The sequence below is a fragment of the Phalaenopsis equestris genome, unplaced genomic scaffold (assembly GCF_001263595.1).
Source record: "Phalaenopsis equestris unplaced genomic scaffold, ASM126359v1 Scaffold000134, whole genome shotgun sequence".
NCBI classification, from domain to species: domain Eukaryota; kingdom Viridiplantae; phylum Streptophyta; class Magnoliopsida; order Asparagales; family Orchidaceae; genus Phalaenopsis; species Phalaenopsis equestris.
In genome coordinates, this window is record NW_018164576.1 from 3,143,564 (window position 1) to 3,162,377 (window position 18,814).

General features: G+C 38.8%; 1 protein-coding gene across 3 annotated transcripts in view; it reads right to left on the reverse strand.

Annotated features, from left to right (window-relative positions):
* Window positions 1–18,814, reverse strand: part of LOC110021325 (DNA-directed RNA polymerase III subunit 1) — a 138,622-nt gene that overhangs the window by 69,563 nt on the left and 50,245 nt on the right. For all 3 annotated transcript variants that reach the window (XM_020719771.1, XM_020719770.1, XM_020719772.1), the window contains exon 14: window positions 9,842–10,046. In XM_020719771.1, the coding sequence (XP_020575430.1) occupies window positions 9,842–10,046 (205 nt within the window). The remainder of the gene's footprint in view (window positions 1–9,841; window positions 10,047–18,814) is intronic.

Consider the following 18,814-nt stretch of genomic DNA (forward strand, 5'->3'; position numbering starts at 1 on the left):
TGAATTTGGAGATCAGGAAGGTGAAGGTTTGGCTGATATGATTGCTTTAAGGGAGTGAATTTGGAGATCAGGAAGGTGAAGGTTTGGCTGATATGATTGCTTTAAGAGAGTCTATCACAGATGCTATTTGTGGTTGTTGATCTACCAAGTTTTCCTTTAATAAGGTTATAGGTTTATATTCATATGTATTTAATTTTTGGTTACTTTTAAAATACCTTAAACCGACATTGATTTTTTTGTTATTTTTGCAGTTATACAAACATGAATTCCAGGATATCAGGTACAGACAGAGGGATTTTGTGTTATTGTGGACTACCGTCTTCGTTGCTAACGTCACGTAAGAAGCATAGCTTTGGGAGGCAGTTCTATGGTTGTGCCAGAGGTGTTTTAGCTCGTTGCGGTTTCTTCCGGTGGGCTGATAGTCCCACATATTACACTGTCAGTAGTCATGCCAACAGTCATGTGAATTCGATGTTTTCTCAGGCTGACAGTGCAATTGAGGACCGACATAGTCAAAGTCTTAAGTTAAATATTTTAATATTTCTCCTTGTTGTTGTACTTATATTTGTATTTTTTTTAGTTCTCCTGGTACTCGTTAGGATGTGAGAATTGTATGGTATCTTTTAGAACATTTCTATCATTATCGTATGTTTCTGCACTATATGTTTCTTTTCTACCAATATGCTATTCTGAATAAACTGCCCCAAACAGTTTTATCAGACAGGGGCAGGAATGTCATTTAACCACCAATAAGTTAGTCTGAATAAGCTATCTCAAACAGCAAGTCAGATTATTCTGATAATCTGCAGATTATCAGATTATCAGAATAATTTGTTTATCAGCAGATTATAAATAATCCACAGCTGCGTCAAACAGAACCATAGTCTTTGACCTTCTGAATAATCCCTGCAAATCACCATGATATTCTACACCAAAATTTTATCATGATTTTGCAAGTAATAGAAGCCATCCAACCAAATTTGGAAATGCCATCTATGATTTTGGTTAAGAAAGAGTAATTGTTTTGCATGATATATGCTCGACTTTTGGTTTAGTACGACTCATACAGCTAGATGGAGATTATATCAGCAATATCCCTCTAATTGGAAAATCATGTTCACAACTAATTGAGGCCCTCTTACAAATCAGTTACTGACATTTCTTTACTCTAAACGTGACTAATGATTTCAAATTCCAAACACAAGTTTCTGGTTTTCAGGGAACGAGTGAATTCTCATAGGCATCCTTATGGCTTCCTAGCAAAGTCATTCAGTACAAAAAACAAATGAGGCATCATTAAGTTCATGTCAAACAACCAATTAATAGGATAATTCTAGAGAATGAATCTGAGAATAATAATAACTTAGCCCTCCAACTTTCCAATTCACTCCCATTTTTTAAAGTCAATCTTTACATTACATATATATACAGATGAGGAATAGGTTTTGCTTGTGTCATTGCTGAACCATTCTGTTGGGTACAAAATAAAGACCCACCTCTCTCACAAATATGAATTTTATTTGATAAAATATAAGTTCGTCATTAACTCACAACGATAAAACATATTCAACACTGTTTCCCATGATCATAAAACCTTAGACAAGGCACACGTGCCAAATAAAGATTTGTATCACAGATTTTTCACTTACATTAGAAAACTCATAATTGATCATATTTTAAAAAACCAGCTAAAAGCATTGGCAAAACTCAAGTGTTCCACAAAAGAAAAAAAAAAAAAAAAAAAAAACCCCACCGTAATAAATGCTCTATGATAATGGATAGTCATTTATATCAAATCCACTGTAACTGAAAAAAAAATATAATTAACTTTTATCTAAGAATCCTATCCTTTTCATCTCATAAATATTTACTACATTATTTCAAATTTTCAGATATTTCTTTAGAAATATCACTTCCTAGAATTATCTTACTGCAAAAAAAAAATAAAACATAGAACAAAAAACAAAATTGTAAATATCTTTTATAAGTATCTTCATAACAGTATAAATAGATGTGGACCTTAATGTTGATTTTGATCGAATTCTAGCACTACTAGGAACTCGGTATTGCTCAAGAAATTCAACAAACATTTGACACACATTTTCTGAAGCATAAAAATAAATTTTTCATAGCACTTGACAATATTTCTTACCAAAATCAATAAAAATCATATAAAGGCTATATATTTGCTCTTTATACCTTTCATTACTTGCCTAAGCAATAAAAAATCGCCTCCATCATGGATCTTTCTATCATCAATGAAAAATCTCATCATATATCAATGTACTTCTTAAAATTATATATTCCATTGACATCGAGGTTAACCCAAACCTCAATAGATATAGAAAAATTATGACGCAATTTAAATAGGGTTACAACTACGACTCTTCAAACATGAAATAAATGATAACAAACATAAAACGACACAAGCAAGCACCCTTTAAAGTGTATCTAAGAGCGGTGGTGTTCGGCTAGATGGTTTGGGGTGGTTGGCGAGGGTGGCAGCAGAAAAGGTTGGTGGAAGCAAGGGGGAAGGGCTGAAATGTCGAGACAGCAAGTAAGGAGGCTATTCCACGTGATGGTAGCAGGGAGTGGGGTTAGATAGCAAGGGTTCGACGGGAAGGAGGTGTTCTTTAATTGTCCTAAGCGGCAGTGGCGTAGGGGAAAGGCAGGGAGAGCATGGAGGAGGTGTGATTTGGGCGGCAGCAATGCTGAAAGTGAAGGGAAGGGAAGGGAAGGGAAGGTGGCCGGTAAGCGGAGAAAAGCAGTAAACAACAACCCAAGAACTGTTGTGGGCGGTTGAAGCAGGGTACGGCGGCAGGAAAGCTGAAAAAGAAAGGTTGGTTGTCGGTAATAGCAGGTGAGGAAAATAGTGGGGAGGAAGTCGAAGAGGAAAAAACACCACCTAAGAGCATGATACAGCTGAAGCACCACATGTCATCAAAATACAGCCCCCACAAGAGAAAACAAAGCCTTCTACAGAAATCTGAAATGAAAACTCACCAAAACCTAACTCTAACTTAGCGACAACATACATATACAATAGTTAATAGATAAAATAGGAAAGGAATGTCTTCCCTTGGGGCAGCAACCAGAAAAGGGAGTGAGGGGCTGGCGGTAACCAAGAATGCAAGAATCAAAATAGGAGAGAATGCGAGGAGAGGCAGAATACGCACCGGAGCGCCCAATCCCGAGCGACAGTTTGGGCGGTTGTTGTAACATCCCTGTTGGACCGGCACTCTGCTTCAGCTCCCCTTGGGGTTTGGCATCAGGGAACCCTTCGTTCGCCCTCTGTCCATGTTTGAGAGCCCCGAGTCAGTCTCGTCAAATTAGAGTGTAATAACCCATTTTGAGAAATTTGATAAAATTTTTAGCAACGTAATATATACCTCAATCATCGCACCTCTCAGATTTCAATCAAAATAATTTTATTAAATTCTACACAAGAAATCAATCAATTTCATAGAAAGCAATGTATGGAAATTATGAACGGATTGAAAGATATAAAATTTCGAAGTTATATATTTAATTAACCTCTCTAATATTCTGTTACTGCTCACAACCGACCTATTACGCCGCTTTTATTTCCTAAGTTCAGTCGAAGGAGTCCCAAAAAATGTTCCTCTTGATTTCTTCTCCTAACTCTTGTTCCCTTCTCTCTCTCTCTCTCTCTCTCTCTCTCTCTCTCTCCCCCCCCTCTCCCTACTTTCTCGCGCGGCAGAAGCAGGCAGGGGGAGCTACGCTACAGTGCAAGGGCTGCAATCAATCGAATTGAGAGGTCCATAGGTGCCACAGCTCGCAATTTGAGGTACCATGGTGAAACTTAAGGGTATGAATTCCTCTCTCGCACCATTCTAAGCTTTATTTCCTTCCTCACTCTTTGGTTTTGACTTTTGCCTCGTTTTCGTGCATTTTTCATTTTTTTAGTCGTTAAAGGAGCCAATTGTGTGTCGAAGCGTCAAAAGTATTTTGTGAGCTTCCAGAAGGACTTTTGCATGATATCAGCGTAGAAGTGTGGGTGGAGGTGATAGAAAGAAAGTTTAGCAGCTTTGAAAGATTGGTCGCCGAGAAAACCATTTAGGAAATGCATTAGCAAATCATTTACAATTTGGTTAAATTATTTTATTAGTCAAAATATCTTTAAATACTAAGTTAATTGCGGATTCCAAGTTATTTAACTGGGGCGGCAGGCTTGACGTGAGTGAAAATTCACTGTAAAGCGACTCCTTAAATTCGGGTAAAGTAATCTTATGATAATTTAAGAAGATTCATTTGATTAATAGAAATTACTTGAGTCTTAAATTTTAGTATTACGTTTTATAGGTTATTAATCTCAACGTAAAAGTCACCCAACCTTCAACTAGCTAGCAAAGATTAAACCTTTAGCATGACAACTGAAGTGAATAATCATATTTCTAAATTTCAATAATCTTCATATTTCAGATTGTATGTTTGACTCCATGTATGTCTTAATTTAATCAGATTCTTCATATTGTAAAATAGAAAATATAAGCATGATAAACAAAGTAGGAAAAAATGTGCATCCATAAAAGATATGCATGAGATGAATGATATTTAGATAGACAATATATGTAAGATAGACATGTAAGATAGGCGTGTATTAAATATATGCATGATATAAATAAGAGATATGTATGAGATATATATATGAATGATATAAAATATATGTATGATAAATAGTTATATGGCGGAGTAGATGTGCATGTTAATAGAAACATGAATATGTCTCAAAATAATTAATGTTATGATAAATGTAAAAGCTTTTATATGGATGTTTGCATCTGCATGTTCAAAGGAGGATTTCAATCCCTACTGCTACAAACGGAGGATGTCAGTGTATCCATGCGGGTCGAGTTTTTCTAATACCCTAGACAATTGTGATACTTAGATCACCAACCACTGTGTCGAAGGGATAATATCGGTCAGGGTCAAGTAAGGATATTTCCACCCAAGACAATTACAATGTGTAGGTCCCTAAGCATTGTGCCGACGGGAGCTGACGGGGTAATATCAGTCAAGAGTGTGTTAGGCTGTTGACGGTGATCCTGACAAAGACAGAGATGTATGTAAATAATATAAAGTAAAAGTAAAGTTAAGATAAATGCATATAGAAGATTATTATACGTTCATTTAGAAAAAAGTTATTAATACATACATTAGCATATATAAAATTGCTTATAAAATTAAAATTGCTTATAAAATTATGAAAGACCAACATATTACAAGGGTTTCTTATAAACTAACAAATATATTATAATTTTTTCTATGGATTACTGTATTTTAAAAGTGTGATCACTCCTAGATTATCCTTAGATAACTCATTATGTTATTTTAATATTATTTTTAGATTTTAAACTTTTAAACAAGATAAATAGAAGAGGAGAAAATGTATACATGAGGTGAGAATATTAAATGAAAAGATACAAATTTTTACTTATTAATTTTAATTATTTTCTTTAGTGGCTTTCTAATGTATTATTTGAATATTAAATTGGTAGTTACAGAATTAGATTAGCAGTGAATTGATTTCCATCGTTTGTTTTCGTCTTGTTTAACTCCAAGTCCCAAGCTGAATCGGGATATGGGGGAACTTCGACCTCATACGTCGAAGCTTCTGCCTATTTGTTGTTGGGATAGAGCTGTCATTCTTCATGGTGCTAAGGTCTCTATGACTGTGGTCCACAAGGCTTTTGGATCCCACTGGCAACTGCACCATCCACTAAGACCCTTGAGGATCTTTCTGCACTTACAAGCAAGCATCCACAACAGTCCAATCTTTTGGGAGTTTATTACCTAATTGAACCGTGTCCCGCCTTCATTGCTAACAGTCCCGAGGTCAACCACGGTCGGCTTGGCTAAATTTGAAGTGGTGATGAACTAAACCTTCTCACACGGTGGTGGTGCTGGTGATAATGTATTGATCTTGATATCCTAAAAATCTTTTGTCGTGCATATTCCGTGTCTGCAACTGATGTTTCAATCATATCATCCTCGAAATTTGCAAAAAATTGGTCTCACCGATTCTGCTCTGCTGACAAGTGCTCTTGTGATCTGCGGCTCTACCGAAGGTAGTATGATAATGCACTTCACATCTTTTGTTAAGGAATATGAGCTCTTAAATCTTTTGTGCTGGGTCCTACTGTCAAATTGTCATGATCTCCTCAACAAAAAGTGACAAGCATCCATAAAAATCACATCGCACCACACCTGATCCTATAGATGGCTCCCAATCGAAAACTCTATCAAGCATCTTCAGCTACGTCGGAAAATTTGGGTGACAGTGCCTCTGAGTCATGAGACCGAACTTTTCTACTATTTGTGTTGATGTCACATTCTTACCACTCACTCCGTTGATGAAAAGACCGCATACCTTTCCATTCATCTTACAACGGGTGTAAAATAGTTTTGGTGAAGCCACCGTGGATCCCTCATATGCTCGGCATGTAGAATCCGTTGAACCGTAAGTGTCTCTCCTTCATATGGTGATAAATGGTACACTCACCCGGTTCCTTAATTTACATCTCATCACTACCCTCCACCATGATTCCCTACTCGATAAAAGATATGACTAGGCCTGTCAAACAACTGAAGACAATGTACCCAACTCCGTGGCATTTGAAACATTTTCTGGCGAGGATTGTAACAGGCGTGTTACTCCTCAGGCTTCTTCTCAGTGGGGGTGCTTTATCCTTATCCAACCCAACTTTCTCAACTCTCTTAGGTGTCCTATTGGTGTCCACTATTGTGTGTGGCTGCCTAACTCGTGGTGGACGCTTGCTCTATTTCTGTCATCTTTCTATTTTCAGTGCTAAAGTCTAGTCATCTACCAGTGACGCAAAAGGCTGCAGCTGCATCACACTGCTAAAGGAGGGTTCCAAATCCCTCTAGATAACAGGCTATGGTATGCTCCTCTAGCTCAACCAAATCACATCTCATCTGCAATTGATCAAACTGCGATGTGAACTCCTTTACTAAAAGAACCCTCTGTTGCAGGTGATGGAGCCTTCAAAATATATCCTGAAGGTAATGGGGCCGGAGGTATTTCCTCTGCATTGCTTTCTCCATCTTCTCCCACCTGGTAATGTTATCGTCGTCTTCTATTTTTCTCTGCTTTGTTAAGTTCTCTCACCACAAAGAGACACTCTTTTCAACTAGATAGCAACTAATTTGACCCTATTATCCTCTGGCGCATCCATATACTAGAAGATGAGTTCAACAAATTACAGCGAATTAATAAAATATTTTGGATCCCTACCTCCATCAAACACTGACGGATCCTCTTTGATGTCAAAGTCTCTGTTTCCTTCAAATGATATTTCCTCTATAAAATTCTCTTTATTGAAAAGACTCTGATACCCCTCTCTAGGCCTACTCTGATACTGGATTCCTAACATCGTGGCATGTCTCCCATATCGTTGCAAATATCCCTATGAAAAAGATTCAAATCCTCCTCTATTTCTCCCCTTCGACCCTCCAGATCTCAGTCGAGGGTAACCTCCCCTTGGATCATCTCTTCAATCTCTACAAGCCTATGCTGAAGAAGACTGAGCTCTCGCCATATCTCTTTTCGAGTAGGCTCGGACATATATCTTCTCAATGGCATGGTTAGGGTTTGGGATTTGTGGAAGTAGAAAGGGTATTTGGTGGTTGGAAAAAAAATTTTTAATTTATGGGGAATGCTAGGAAATCTCAAGATATGAATAGGGTTATGCTAGCTTTGATAACAAATGATACAAGAATTAACTCAAATCCACAATAGAAATAGAAATATTATTGATCAATTCAAATAAGGTTACAATTATGACTCCTAAAACAGAAAATAAATGATAAAAAACATAAAACTAAACAAGCAAGCACCCTTATAATGTATCCCAGAGTGGAGGTTGGCTTGATGATTCAGGATGATTAGCGAGGGTGGCGGCAGCAAAGGAATGTTGGTGGCAGTGAGGGGGAAGTGCAAAAAGAATTATTATAAGAATGTCTTATTTAAATATAAAAGAATTACTAAAACGCCAGTCTCCTTTAACTTTAGGATTCTTTGCCCAGATAGTACAATCGGGGAATGCAATATACCCATGCACATTAAAGAAAATGGCAAATGTGTACCTTTGGGTGCAATTTGAAGGTATTCGGGTACATCTTTTAGAATACCCTCAGAAATGACGGCAATCTTATTATGATTATTAAAGATATTATAATTGTAAATACTTAAAGTGAAACGGGAAAGAATAAGTTGTATTTTCTTTTAGTCATTCATGCATATAAACTTACAGTTGAATTTTATATTTTCTTTCAGGAGAAGAAAGTTGATGTTTGATAGGAGAAATTTGGTTTACAAAAGAAATACTACAGTTGATAAGTACTAGTTATGTTCTATTTATAATTTTTTATTATTTCCTTCATATATTGATATATTGTTCAGTATTGGTGAGATGTGATTTTTTTTTTATTATGTTGTTGTTTCTGGATATTTAAATTGTATTGCACTTTGTTGATTTTATTCGCTCTTTTATAAATTGGAATATTCAATAACTCTGTGGATAATTGTTTAAATGATAATAACGGCCGACTGTTGCTTCTGTCTTAGTTAATTCTAAGCCCCGAACCGAGTCATGACAGGAATAACAGGGAGGAGATACGATTCGGGAGGCAGTAAAGCTGAAAGGGAAGGTGGCCAGTTGGTGGAGAGCGGCGGGAAACAGCAACCAAAGGATTGTTGGGGGAGGTTGCAACGGGGTACGGCAGTCGGACAACAACAGAGCGGTTGGCTAACGGTAAGAGCAGGTGAGGAAGATGGTAGGGAGGAAATCGGAGAGGATACAACACTAGTTTTGAGTAGAGTAGAACCGAAGCACCACCTGTCGTCGGATACATCCCTTGCAAAGGGAAACAAGAACTTCTACAGAAATCTGAAATGAGAATTCGCCAAAGGCTAAATATAATTCAGCATACATTTATGATAGCTAATAGATAAAATAGGAAGAAAAGGTCTCATGCTGAGGCGGCAACCAAAAAAGGGAGGGAGGGGCTGGAGGTAACCAAGAAAACAGGAATCATAATAGGATAGAGAGAGAGAGAAGTGATAAGATATATGTGGGAACGCCCAATCCCAATCAATAGTTTGGGAGGCCGATCGAGCCTCCCTATTGGTCTAGCACTCTGTTGAACTGCATGGTTCACTTCCCCTTAGGGTCCCGCATCTGGTATCCCTTCGTTCGTCCTCTATCCGCATTTGAGAGCCTCGAGTCATCCATTAATATCTTCAATAAATTCATTGTATAGCTAAAAGTTTCGATTCTGCTATAAGCACCATAACATTGACCACCTCCACTGTTCTTGAAATTAATAGCAAATGTTTATTCTCAAATCATAAATATATCCTTTCATACTACAAATTCCATCATAAATATTTATTATCCAAACTACTGCCACATTACTCACAACTCCCCAAACCACAACAGGCATATTAGCATATATTCTAAACATAACACTTGTACGCATCTTTTGTGGACTTTAATATGATTTTAGTTGGATCAATTAATAATATACCTCATTACAAATATAATAGCTAGTGTTAATGCTAATCCTAGGTAATGGAAGGGTATCCCAACTTTGTCTGCGATAATGGTACGGCAATAGCTCTAACATTTTATCCCTAGAAAAACCATATAAAATTAATATTAACGCAACTGCAAAAAAATTACAGTATATTTTCCTTGGATAAAGTACAACAATCTTTCTAATTCATAAAGCCAACATCTTAAAACGTGTTTCTTTATCGGCAAAGAAGAAACAAAACTGTTAGAAAAAAACCACACACCTAAAGTAGCCTTCCCAAGTTGCCCACTGATGAGTTCACTGTTCCTGAAGTAAACAAAACCATCACGAGGACACATAGTTTCACATAAATTTTGAGGTTTGCTGAATCCTTTCTCTATCACAGTTAAATTTAAAAAAACTCTGGTGCTTGCATTTGGGCGCACAAGCACATTAAATAGCTGTTTCCCAGTCCAAAGCTCCACGGGCTACAAGAAAGGATAAAAAAACAGCATTAAAGACCTGACTCTCAAATTAGGGAAATCAAAGGGCCACAAAAGTATTTCATTGTGAACATCATATATTAGACAAGAACAATATCTCAAACCAAAAACCACTGCAAGAAAGTAAACACAAAATTGTGTATAGCATAAAAGCAGAAAAGAATTCATCCTATTCAATAAAGCTTTTGATACAAGGCAATATATAAACTAACCCAAGAAGAAGTAAAGACATTACTCACAACTTAGGCCTGCAAAAGTATTTTATTGTGAACATGATATAATAGAAAAAAAAAGAACATCTCAAAATAGAAACCACATCAAAAACCTAGACGCAATTATGTATAGCACAAGCAGAAAAGGCTTCTTAACAAGGCAATATATCGACTAACCTACAAAGAAAATGAGGAAACTAAGCCACTAAAATAGAAAATTTTTTATAGAATTACACCCTTAACTAATAACAACCACATAGAAACCTTCCTAGAAATTCAAATTTATAGAAAGAGTTTCCATCTATGTCTTCCACACCAAAGCTAACTTGGGCTTCTCCCTTTAGCATTTGATCCTCTCCTTCCATACCAACCAGTCCGAGCTTTCTCCTATAATGCTTGTGGATTCGGACTCCCCTTCAGTGCTTATGAACTACAACACTTCTCGTCAAGCTGGAGATTGGAAGTCTTCCAATCCATTGAGGAGATAATGTTATTAAAATTTGTTCCACTAAGTCCTTTACTAAGAACAACTTCAGTTAATTCCTAGGACACATAAGTAACAAAGGTTATTCTAGCTTTCCCTTTATATAATGCAGGTCAATCTCAATATGCTTTAGTCGATCATGTTGACTTGGATATTGCCAATTTGTTGTAAAAATACAACTTCATAGAGCTTTCTAACCAAACTTTTACCTTCTCTTGGTTAATTTTAAGCCTTAATTATTCAAAATTCTTTGAGTTGTGGTCTCATTCAAATTCAAAATAAAAGCTAGCTTTCCCCCTGAAAAGTGTAATATCCTTATGCACATCATCAATCATTTAGATAGTGTCCACAATCAGCATTTATGTAGGCTTCTTAGTCGAGTTCATTATTTCTTTTGAATAAAGTTACTTTATTTAGATTGTGATGTGGGTGTCCGTTGTTGGGCTTGGAATTGCGCCAAGCACGAACCGGATGCAAGAGTCATTGTTCTGGACCAAACGTAGGGGCAGAAGCCTCTGACGATAAGGATTAGTTTGGAGCGAGATTCTGAGGGCCAACCGACCCTCTTTGGGTGGGTTTTACCGCCTCCTTGTGAGAAAGGGTCCACTCGTAGTTACCGTTTTGCTTTTAGCGTGTTTAGGTTTTAGTTTTTCATGAGTTTTCTATCAGGATAGTCGTCAGCATCTCCAAGCTTTTCCTTCTAAGGATATATCCAAAATTGAGTGGTGCTCTGACTACAATTCGTTCCAAGATGATGATTCTCCTCCAAATTTTATGTGGTGCTCCAGTTGTATCTTGCTCCCTAGAGAGGTGATGATACTCGTCCAAGAGTCAAGTGGTGTTCCGACTGTATCTCGCTCCAAAGGCGGTATGTACCGTCGACCTTCCCATCCTATGCACTCCTTCCTTCCAACTTCCGAAAACCCCCCTTCCCCTTCCCTAAACCTCCCTCTTCCTCGTTGTCCTGCATATGACAACACTCCTCTTGTTGTCCTGTAGTCTATAGCACTTCCTCTTCGCCACTCATCAATGTCCCAGCCCTCCACTTCACTATCGCTACTGCTACATGCCTCCACCTTGCTGTCAAAAAAGTTCCAGCCCCTCCTTTGTCATTTCCAACAACCCCACAACCCATTCTAACCACCTACGACAACTCCCTGACCACCAAGCCAACCCCCACCATCCACAAATCAAACCTTAGAGTGAGTTGTATTATGTTGTTGCATCTCCTATTTCAATGTGTTTGATTGCAACCGCCTATGTGGCTTTTTTTCAATAATAATATTTGTGCTCCTATTATTATTTGGGTAAACTCGAGTATCATTTGATATTAGTATTAGTCTAAACTAGTAATATCCTATAGTTATATCAATCCCCCACTGCCTAACCCTTCTTCCATCCAAAAATTTCCTTTCCCTCCCTACATACCCCCCATACATCCTCTTTTATCTAGCGACACCTAAACCCTAATCACGCCTTCGAGAAGAGATAATTGTCGGAGGCTTGAGCGGAGGAAATGCCAGGATGATGTTTATGAGAAATCCACAAAAAAGATGTCTAGCCACCTTCTACAGAGGAAGAGTGATGGAAAATCCCCCAACTGCAAAAAAGGCTTGCCACATTCAAGAGGAGACAATCTGAAAGAGTCACCCGTAGCCACAACGGTGACTTACCATACCCAAAGAATACAGTAAATCCCTTTAACAATGCAAATTCAAGAGATGAAGAACTGTTATCCTGAATCATTGGTTTGAAACTTCAGAGGAGCCAAGATCTTGAAGTAAAGGTAGTGACACGAGACTAGGGGCTAAATCGTTTCAAGCAGGTTCAACAGGAGGAGGTTCGGTCCAGTAGGACGTCGGACCGACCTCTTCTCCCTCCTTTCATTGGGCGGGAATTATTCCCCCTTCCCATTTTCGTTTCCTGAAATTTCATCTCTATTTATATGTGTGTTTGTTGAATTAGGGTTATGTTTTGTGAGTTTGATTTTAGATTTTTGTCACGGACATCCGTTGACGTCCCTACTTCCACTTTCTAGGGTTATATACAAAGACAAGTAGTGCTCCGGTTGTATATCCCTCTAAGGTGGCATTTATCCTCGATTATTCTACCCTCCACAACCTTCCTTTCGCCGCCTTCATCATCGCATCCTGCTACAAAACACCAGAAACAGCCTCTCGCTATCTTCCTTGCAGGTCTACGCCACCCTTGTTCTTGTAGCAGAACAACCCTAACAGCTCCACCTATAGCCACACTTACAGCTTTGTTTCTCCTTCCTGCATAGCACTCTCTTGTAGGATCCTCCCTCCAACTATTACTCCTACAGTTCTCTCCTATAACAAACCTGCTAACATCCATACCCGTTCCATCTTTCTGTTGAGCAGCCTGTTGTGTCGCTAACCAACCTTCCAATCCCTCCAACTATTACTCCTACAGGTCTACGCCCACCAGCCTGTTGTGTCGCTAACCACCTTCCAATCCCCCTCCTGACCTGCTGCAACTTCTCCAATCCCTCCCAAGTTGGCTATTGTTGCTCCACTGTCTTCCAGGTTGGCCACCGCACCTTCCCTACAACCAACATGTTGTTTGGCCACCCACCTGCCTCAAGTTGTTGCCGCTAGCATTTCCCCTAACCCACCAATCACCGATTTCACCATCTCAAAAGCCCACTACGTCGTTCTCGCCCTAGGGTGTCGCATGTGTTTGTGTGTTGTTCTCCAGTCTTTAAGAGTCTTTACCTGTATCCATTGAAATTTTAATAATAACATTCAAATTCTATTGTGATTTGGGTTAACTTTGATATCAATTCGTATCAGAGCTAGTATAACCCTAATCCTATAATAGGATTTCCTAACATTCGCCATAACACAGAATTTTTTCTTTCTTTTTTGCCACCAAATACACTTTCCACTGCCACATTTCCCTTACCCTAATTCTCACTTAAAGATTTTCAAAATCAACAACCTTAAACCAATTACTTTTACCCTTTCTCACCCCAACTCTAAACCCTAGCTATGTACTAGAGCCTCTCCGAATGAGCTATAGTGAGAGATTCGCCAACTTCAGCAGAGGGTTGCTGACATTGAGGATGAAATCCAATGGAAGATTACCCTCGACCGTGAGCAGAAGACACAACGCCAATTCCTACTAGCTTGCCACAAAAAGAGAGTGCATACTGTAGCTTTAGAAGTTGAGGGGCCACATCACCAAGCGACCCACACATCATACATGCAGAGTTCAATCTCAAAATCTTATAATCAGAATACACCCAAAAGCACGCCCAAAACAACCCCGTCAGACGAAAAGCTGATCCGGAGTTGAGAGCATGTGGGATCAATCTGCCTCCATAAATATGTCACAGCCATAAAGTGTTGCAAGTGTCACAGATTTGGACATGTCGAATCAGAATGCACAACTAGGATAGTGGTATGTTTCACTGAGGAGGGTGTTCTTGAAATATTAGACAATGACAGCTGATCAAGGAGAAGATGAAGACTTCAGAGAGAATTCTCAACTTGCAGCTAAAAAGGAAGACATTATTGATTTCAGCTGACCAGAGGAGAAGAATTCTAGCTAAGGCAACAGTAGTTGTTTTAGAAGGTAGAGACTTTGATGTAAGAGGCATTCATTCAGAATAAGAGATTGTAGTGCCTCGAGCTACCGTTGGCCAGGCGTTGAAAGAAACATCAGCAGAACTGACTTTGGATGTCCAAAAGAGTCATGAGCTTGAAGAGTAGATAATAGACACGGGTCAAATTCAGATAAAATGATTTCAGGCATTTCAGGTATATAGTCTGCCTTCTAAGTAGCCCCTATGGAAAGAAGTCCAACTTGTCAAAGATGAGAAGATTTTTAGTTACTTCTAAAAGGCAATCATGAGTCCTTCAGGAAGTAAAATCGGTTCAACTATGTACCTGCCAAACGAGGACCGCACAAGATGGATGAACCGCAGTGGTAGGCATTGCCTCATGATCTTTGGGAGAAAGAATATTCTACCATGGGATGAAGGTCCTTCCTGAGAAGACGAAAGTGCATCTCATGAGTGGTTACACGTCGACGTGGCCCACACCGCTAGAGAAGTCATTTCAAAGTTGACCCCTCTTGACAAATTTGTTCATCCGACACATTCAGCCGAGTACAAGGAATGGGAGAAGTATATTATATATTTACTTATTCGAAATTTGGCTTGACAGAACATATGTTGTTGTGTACCTCCTGTTCAGATTGTGCCAAAAGAATACAAATACATATTCTATCAAGATGCTCTTTGGATTGACGCTACCAAAAGAATCAATTTACCAGGAGCTTCCAACAAGACCGACCTAACTACTAGGAAGAGACAGAAAGCTTCAACGAATGAGATCGAAGCTCCCCAACCACGAAAGTCTCACGCAGGGACTAAGGAGCATAACTAGTTCAGCAAGAGGAGGTTTGGTAAAGTAGGAGGCCAAACAGACCCCTTCTCCCTCTTTTCATTAGGCGGGAATTATTCCCCAATCCTATTTTCATTTCGTACCAATTTCATATCTGATTATATATGTGTTTGTTCAATTAAGATTATATTTTGTGAGTTTGATTCCAAATTTCATATTTCTGTCAGGGACGGCCGTTGACGCCCTCTCTTCCCCTTCTGGAGTTATATCCAAGAACAAATGGTGCTTCGATTGTATCTCTCCGAAGTGGTGTTTATCCTCGAGTATTCTACCCTCCTAAGCCTCCCCTCTGCCACCTATGTCGTTGTATCCTGCTGCAGAACACCAAAAACATCCTCCAACTATCTTCCTTGCAGCTCTCCCCCACCCTTGTTGTTGCCGCAAATCACAACCCAACAACCCACCTGCAACAACAGTTTTTGTTCCTACATAACCCTCTGCAAGTTCCTCACTCCAATTATTACAACCGCAGTTCTCTCCTACAACAGAGCTACTACCATCCATACATGTCGCTTCCTTTACAACACACGTTACATCTTCATGCTGAGCTGCTACGCCTACGCCCACCAGCCTATTGTGCCACTTCAATCCCTTGTTTGACCTGTTGCGGCTTCTCCAATCCCTCTCAGATTGGCTATTGTTGCTCTTCAATCTTCCAGGTTGGCGATAGCAGTTTCCCTATAGCCAACCAATTGTCCAGCCACTCACCTGCCTCCAATTACTGTCACCTTCCCCTCACCTAATAATCCTCGATTCCATCATCTCGACCTGTAGCCCACTACGTCATCCCCATCCTAAGGTGTCGCGTGTGTTTGTGTGTTGGTCTCCTGTCTTTTAAGAGTTTTTACTTATAACAGTTGGAATATTGGCAATAATATTTCTATTTCAATTGTGGTTTGGGTTAACTCTAGTATCAAGTAAATTTTTCATATGTTGACGTCCACTTGAATCCTTGCATAGTCATCAAGTGGCTCCAGACCATGGAATGTGTCTTTGAGTACCAGGGCATCCCACCGAACAGAATGGAGAAATTAGTTGCAAGTAAGTTAAAGAAGAGCGCATCTCGGTGGTGGGAGAACGTGAAGATTCTTTGACAATGAAAAAGAAAGAATAAAATTACTACATGGTCTAAAATGAAAAGAAAAATGCAGTGTCAGTGCCAACTTACACATCATAGGTTGGATGTGTGTAAGACCTCACCAGTTACAGCAACATCCCAACGTAATCGCCACATCTTACAGATAGAGCTCAACCCTAGGATCAAACGATAAGAGTACACCCAATGAAACATTCAAGCCAACCCCACTTGAAGAGACACTAATTCAAAGTAGAGAATAAACTGAATCAATCGGCATTCGTATTAGCTAGAAAGTGTTTCTAGTGTCACAGTTTTTGCCATATTGAATCATATTGCACAACCAGAAAAATAATCCCTTTCACTGATAAAAGAGCGAACAATAATTCGTAAGAAGATAAAGACTTCAAAGAGGATTCTCAACTTCCAATTGATGAGGAAGAGACACCGGCGATTCTAGCTGACCCCATAAAAGTGAGCCCAGTTGAATTAACAGTAGTTACTCTTAAAGTGAGTCTAAGGTAATGGACACTCATGAAGAATATGAGATTATGGTGCCTCGAACTAGTTTTATGCGAATGTTGAGAGTAGCATCAGCATGACTGAAATTGTATGTCCAAAAAGGACATGAGTTTGAGGTACCGATACTAGACACGGAGAAACCTCAGATAAGAAAATTTTAGAATTCTCGAATATATAGCTTACCTTTTGAGTTTCCCTACGAAGTGAGATCCAACATATCAGAGATCAGAAGCTTTTGAGCAATTTCTGAAAGACCAATGTAGAGTTATTTAGGTATTAAAATCAGTTTAGTTGTGTACTCACGAATAGATGGTCAGACAGGAGGGACCGGCATCGTTGGAGAACATTCAGGTCCTTTCAAAGAATAAGAAGATGCATCTCCCAAGTGGTTACACGATGGTGTGGTCCAGCATGCCACAAATTTCATTCCAAAACTAGTTCCTTCAGATGATTATCGGATGCTCTCAACAATGTATAGTGGAAGAGAAATTACACATTTGATCGCTCGAGAATTACTTTGTAAATTTTTACATCAATATACAGTTTCAGCTCAGGTTGTGCCTAAAGATGATGGATATTTAATCTATTAAGATGTGTTTTGGAATGTCAACACCAATAGGATGGGCTTATCGAAAAGTTAAAGTGGCACAACTTATTTCCATGAAGTCGACCTAACACCATACTACGAGGAGCAAGAGCTTCGAAGGATGATTTTGAAGCTCCCCCAATCCCGAGAGACTGATGTGGAAGTTCGCTACGAGGCGTGGAATCGCACCAAGCACAAGTCGGATGCAGAGTCACTCTTCTCGACCTGAAGTTGGAGCAAGAGCATATGAAGACATGGATCAGATCATAGAGGATTCTGAGAGCACGGGTTTACCGCCTCCTTGTTAGAAGCGGTCCACTCCTAATTACCCTTGCACTATTTTTTTACATTTTTCGTGTTTAGGTTTTAGTTTTTGTGAGTTTTCTATTGAGACAGCCATCGATATCTCCAAATTTTCCCTTATAAATTTATCTCAAAGAGCAAATGGTGCTTTGAGTGAATCTCACTCCAGAGGTGGTATTTATCCTCAACTTTTCCATCATTACCATTCCTACCTTCTGACTTGCTTCCCCCTTTCCCTTGCTACCAACACCCCTAAACCACCTTCTTCCTCGTTGCCCCCGAATAAGACAGCACTCTTCTTGATGTCCTGCAATCCACAACCCTTCCTCTTCGTTGCTCATGATTGTCCCAACCATCCGTTTCACTATCGTTGTTCCAGGTCAACTAACTCGTTGCCATCAAAGTTCCAGTCCCTTCTTTGCCACTTCAAGCATCCTACAGCCCATTCCAACCACCTACCACCACTCCCCGACCACCTAGCCAACCCCCACCACCTTTAAATCAAACCATAGTGTGAATTTGTGTTGTGTTGTTGTATTTCTCAATTCAGTATGTGTTTGGTTTTAACCGCCTATTTTGTTTTTTTTAAAATTATCATTTGTGTTCCTGTTGTTATTTGGGCTAACTCTGGAATCAAATTGGCTTCAGGAAGTGTTGTACAAAATAAATAAAATAAAGAAGTGGCTCTCTTAGATTATACATGATCTCAAATAGCATATAAATTGACCATGCAATTAGTGGTCCATTTTCAACAGAATAGATGAATTTTCTCACCAATCTATGATACATATCCTTCTGACCGATTGTTTCTAATTTTAATTAAATTTTGGTTTAGCTCAATAGATACAACACTGATTTGCATCCAAGTTTTTTTGTTCGAGACATCCTTCTAGTGATTAGAGGGTAACATGAATGATAGATCTCACAAGACTAACGATAGGCATATAGATAAAAAATTCAATAATTTTGGGAATAAAGCAATCTTATAAAACGAACAAATGGGACAAATACTACACATGATTCTGAGAATGGTACTGAGCCTCTCCTTAAAAACATAGAAAATATACACCTATAAATTATCTTAGATACCTATCCTGGTGAAATCAAATCACAGACTGTCTTATTTAACAAAAATTAG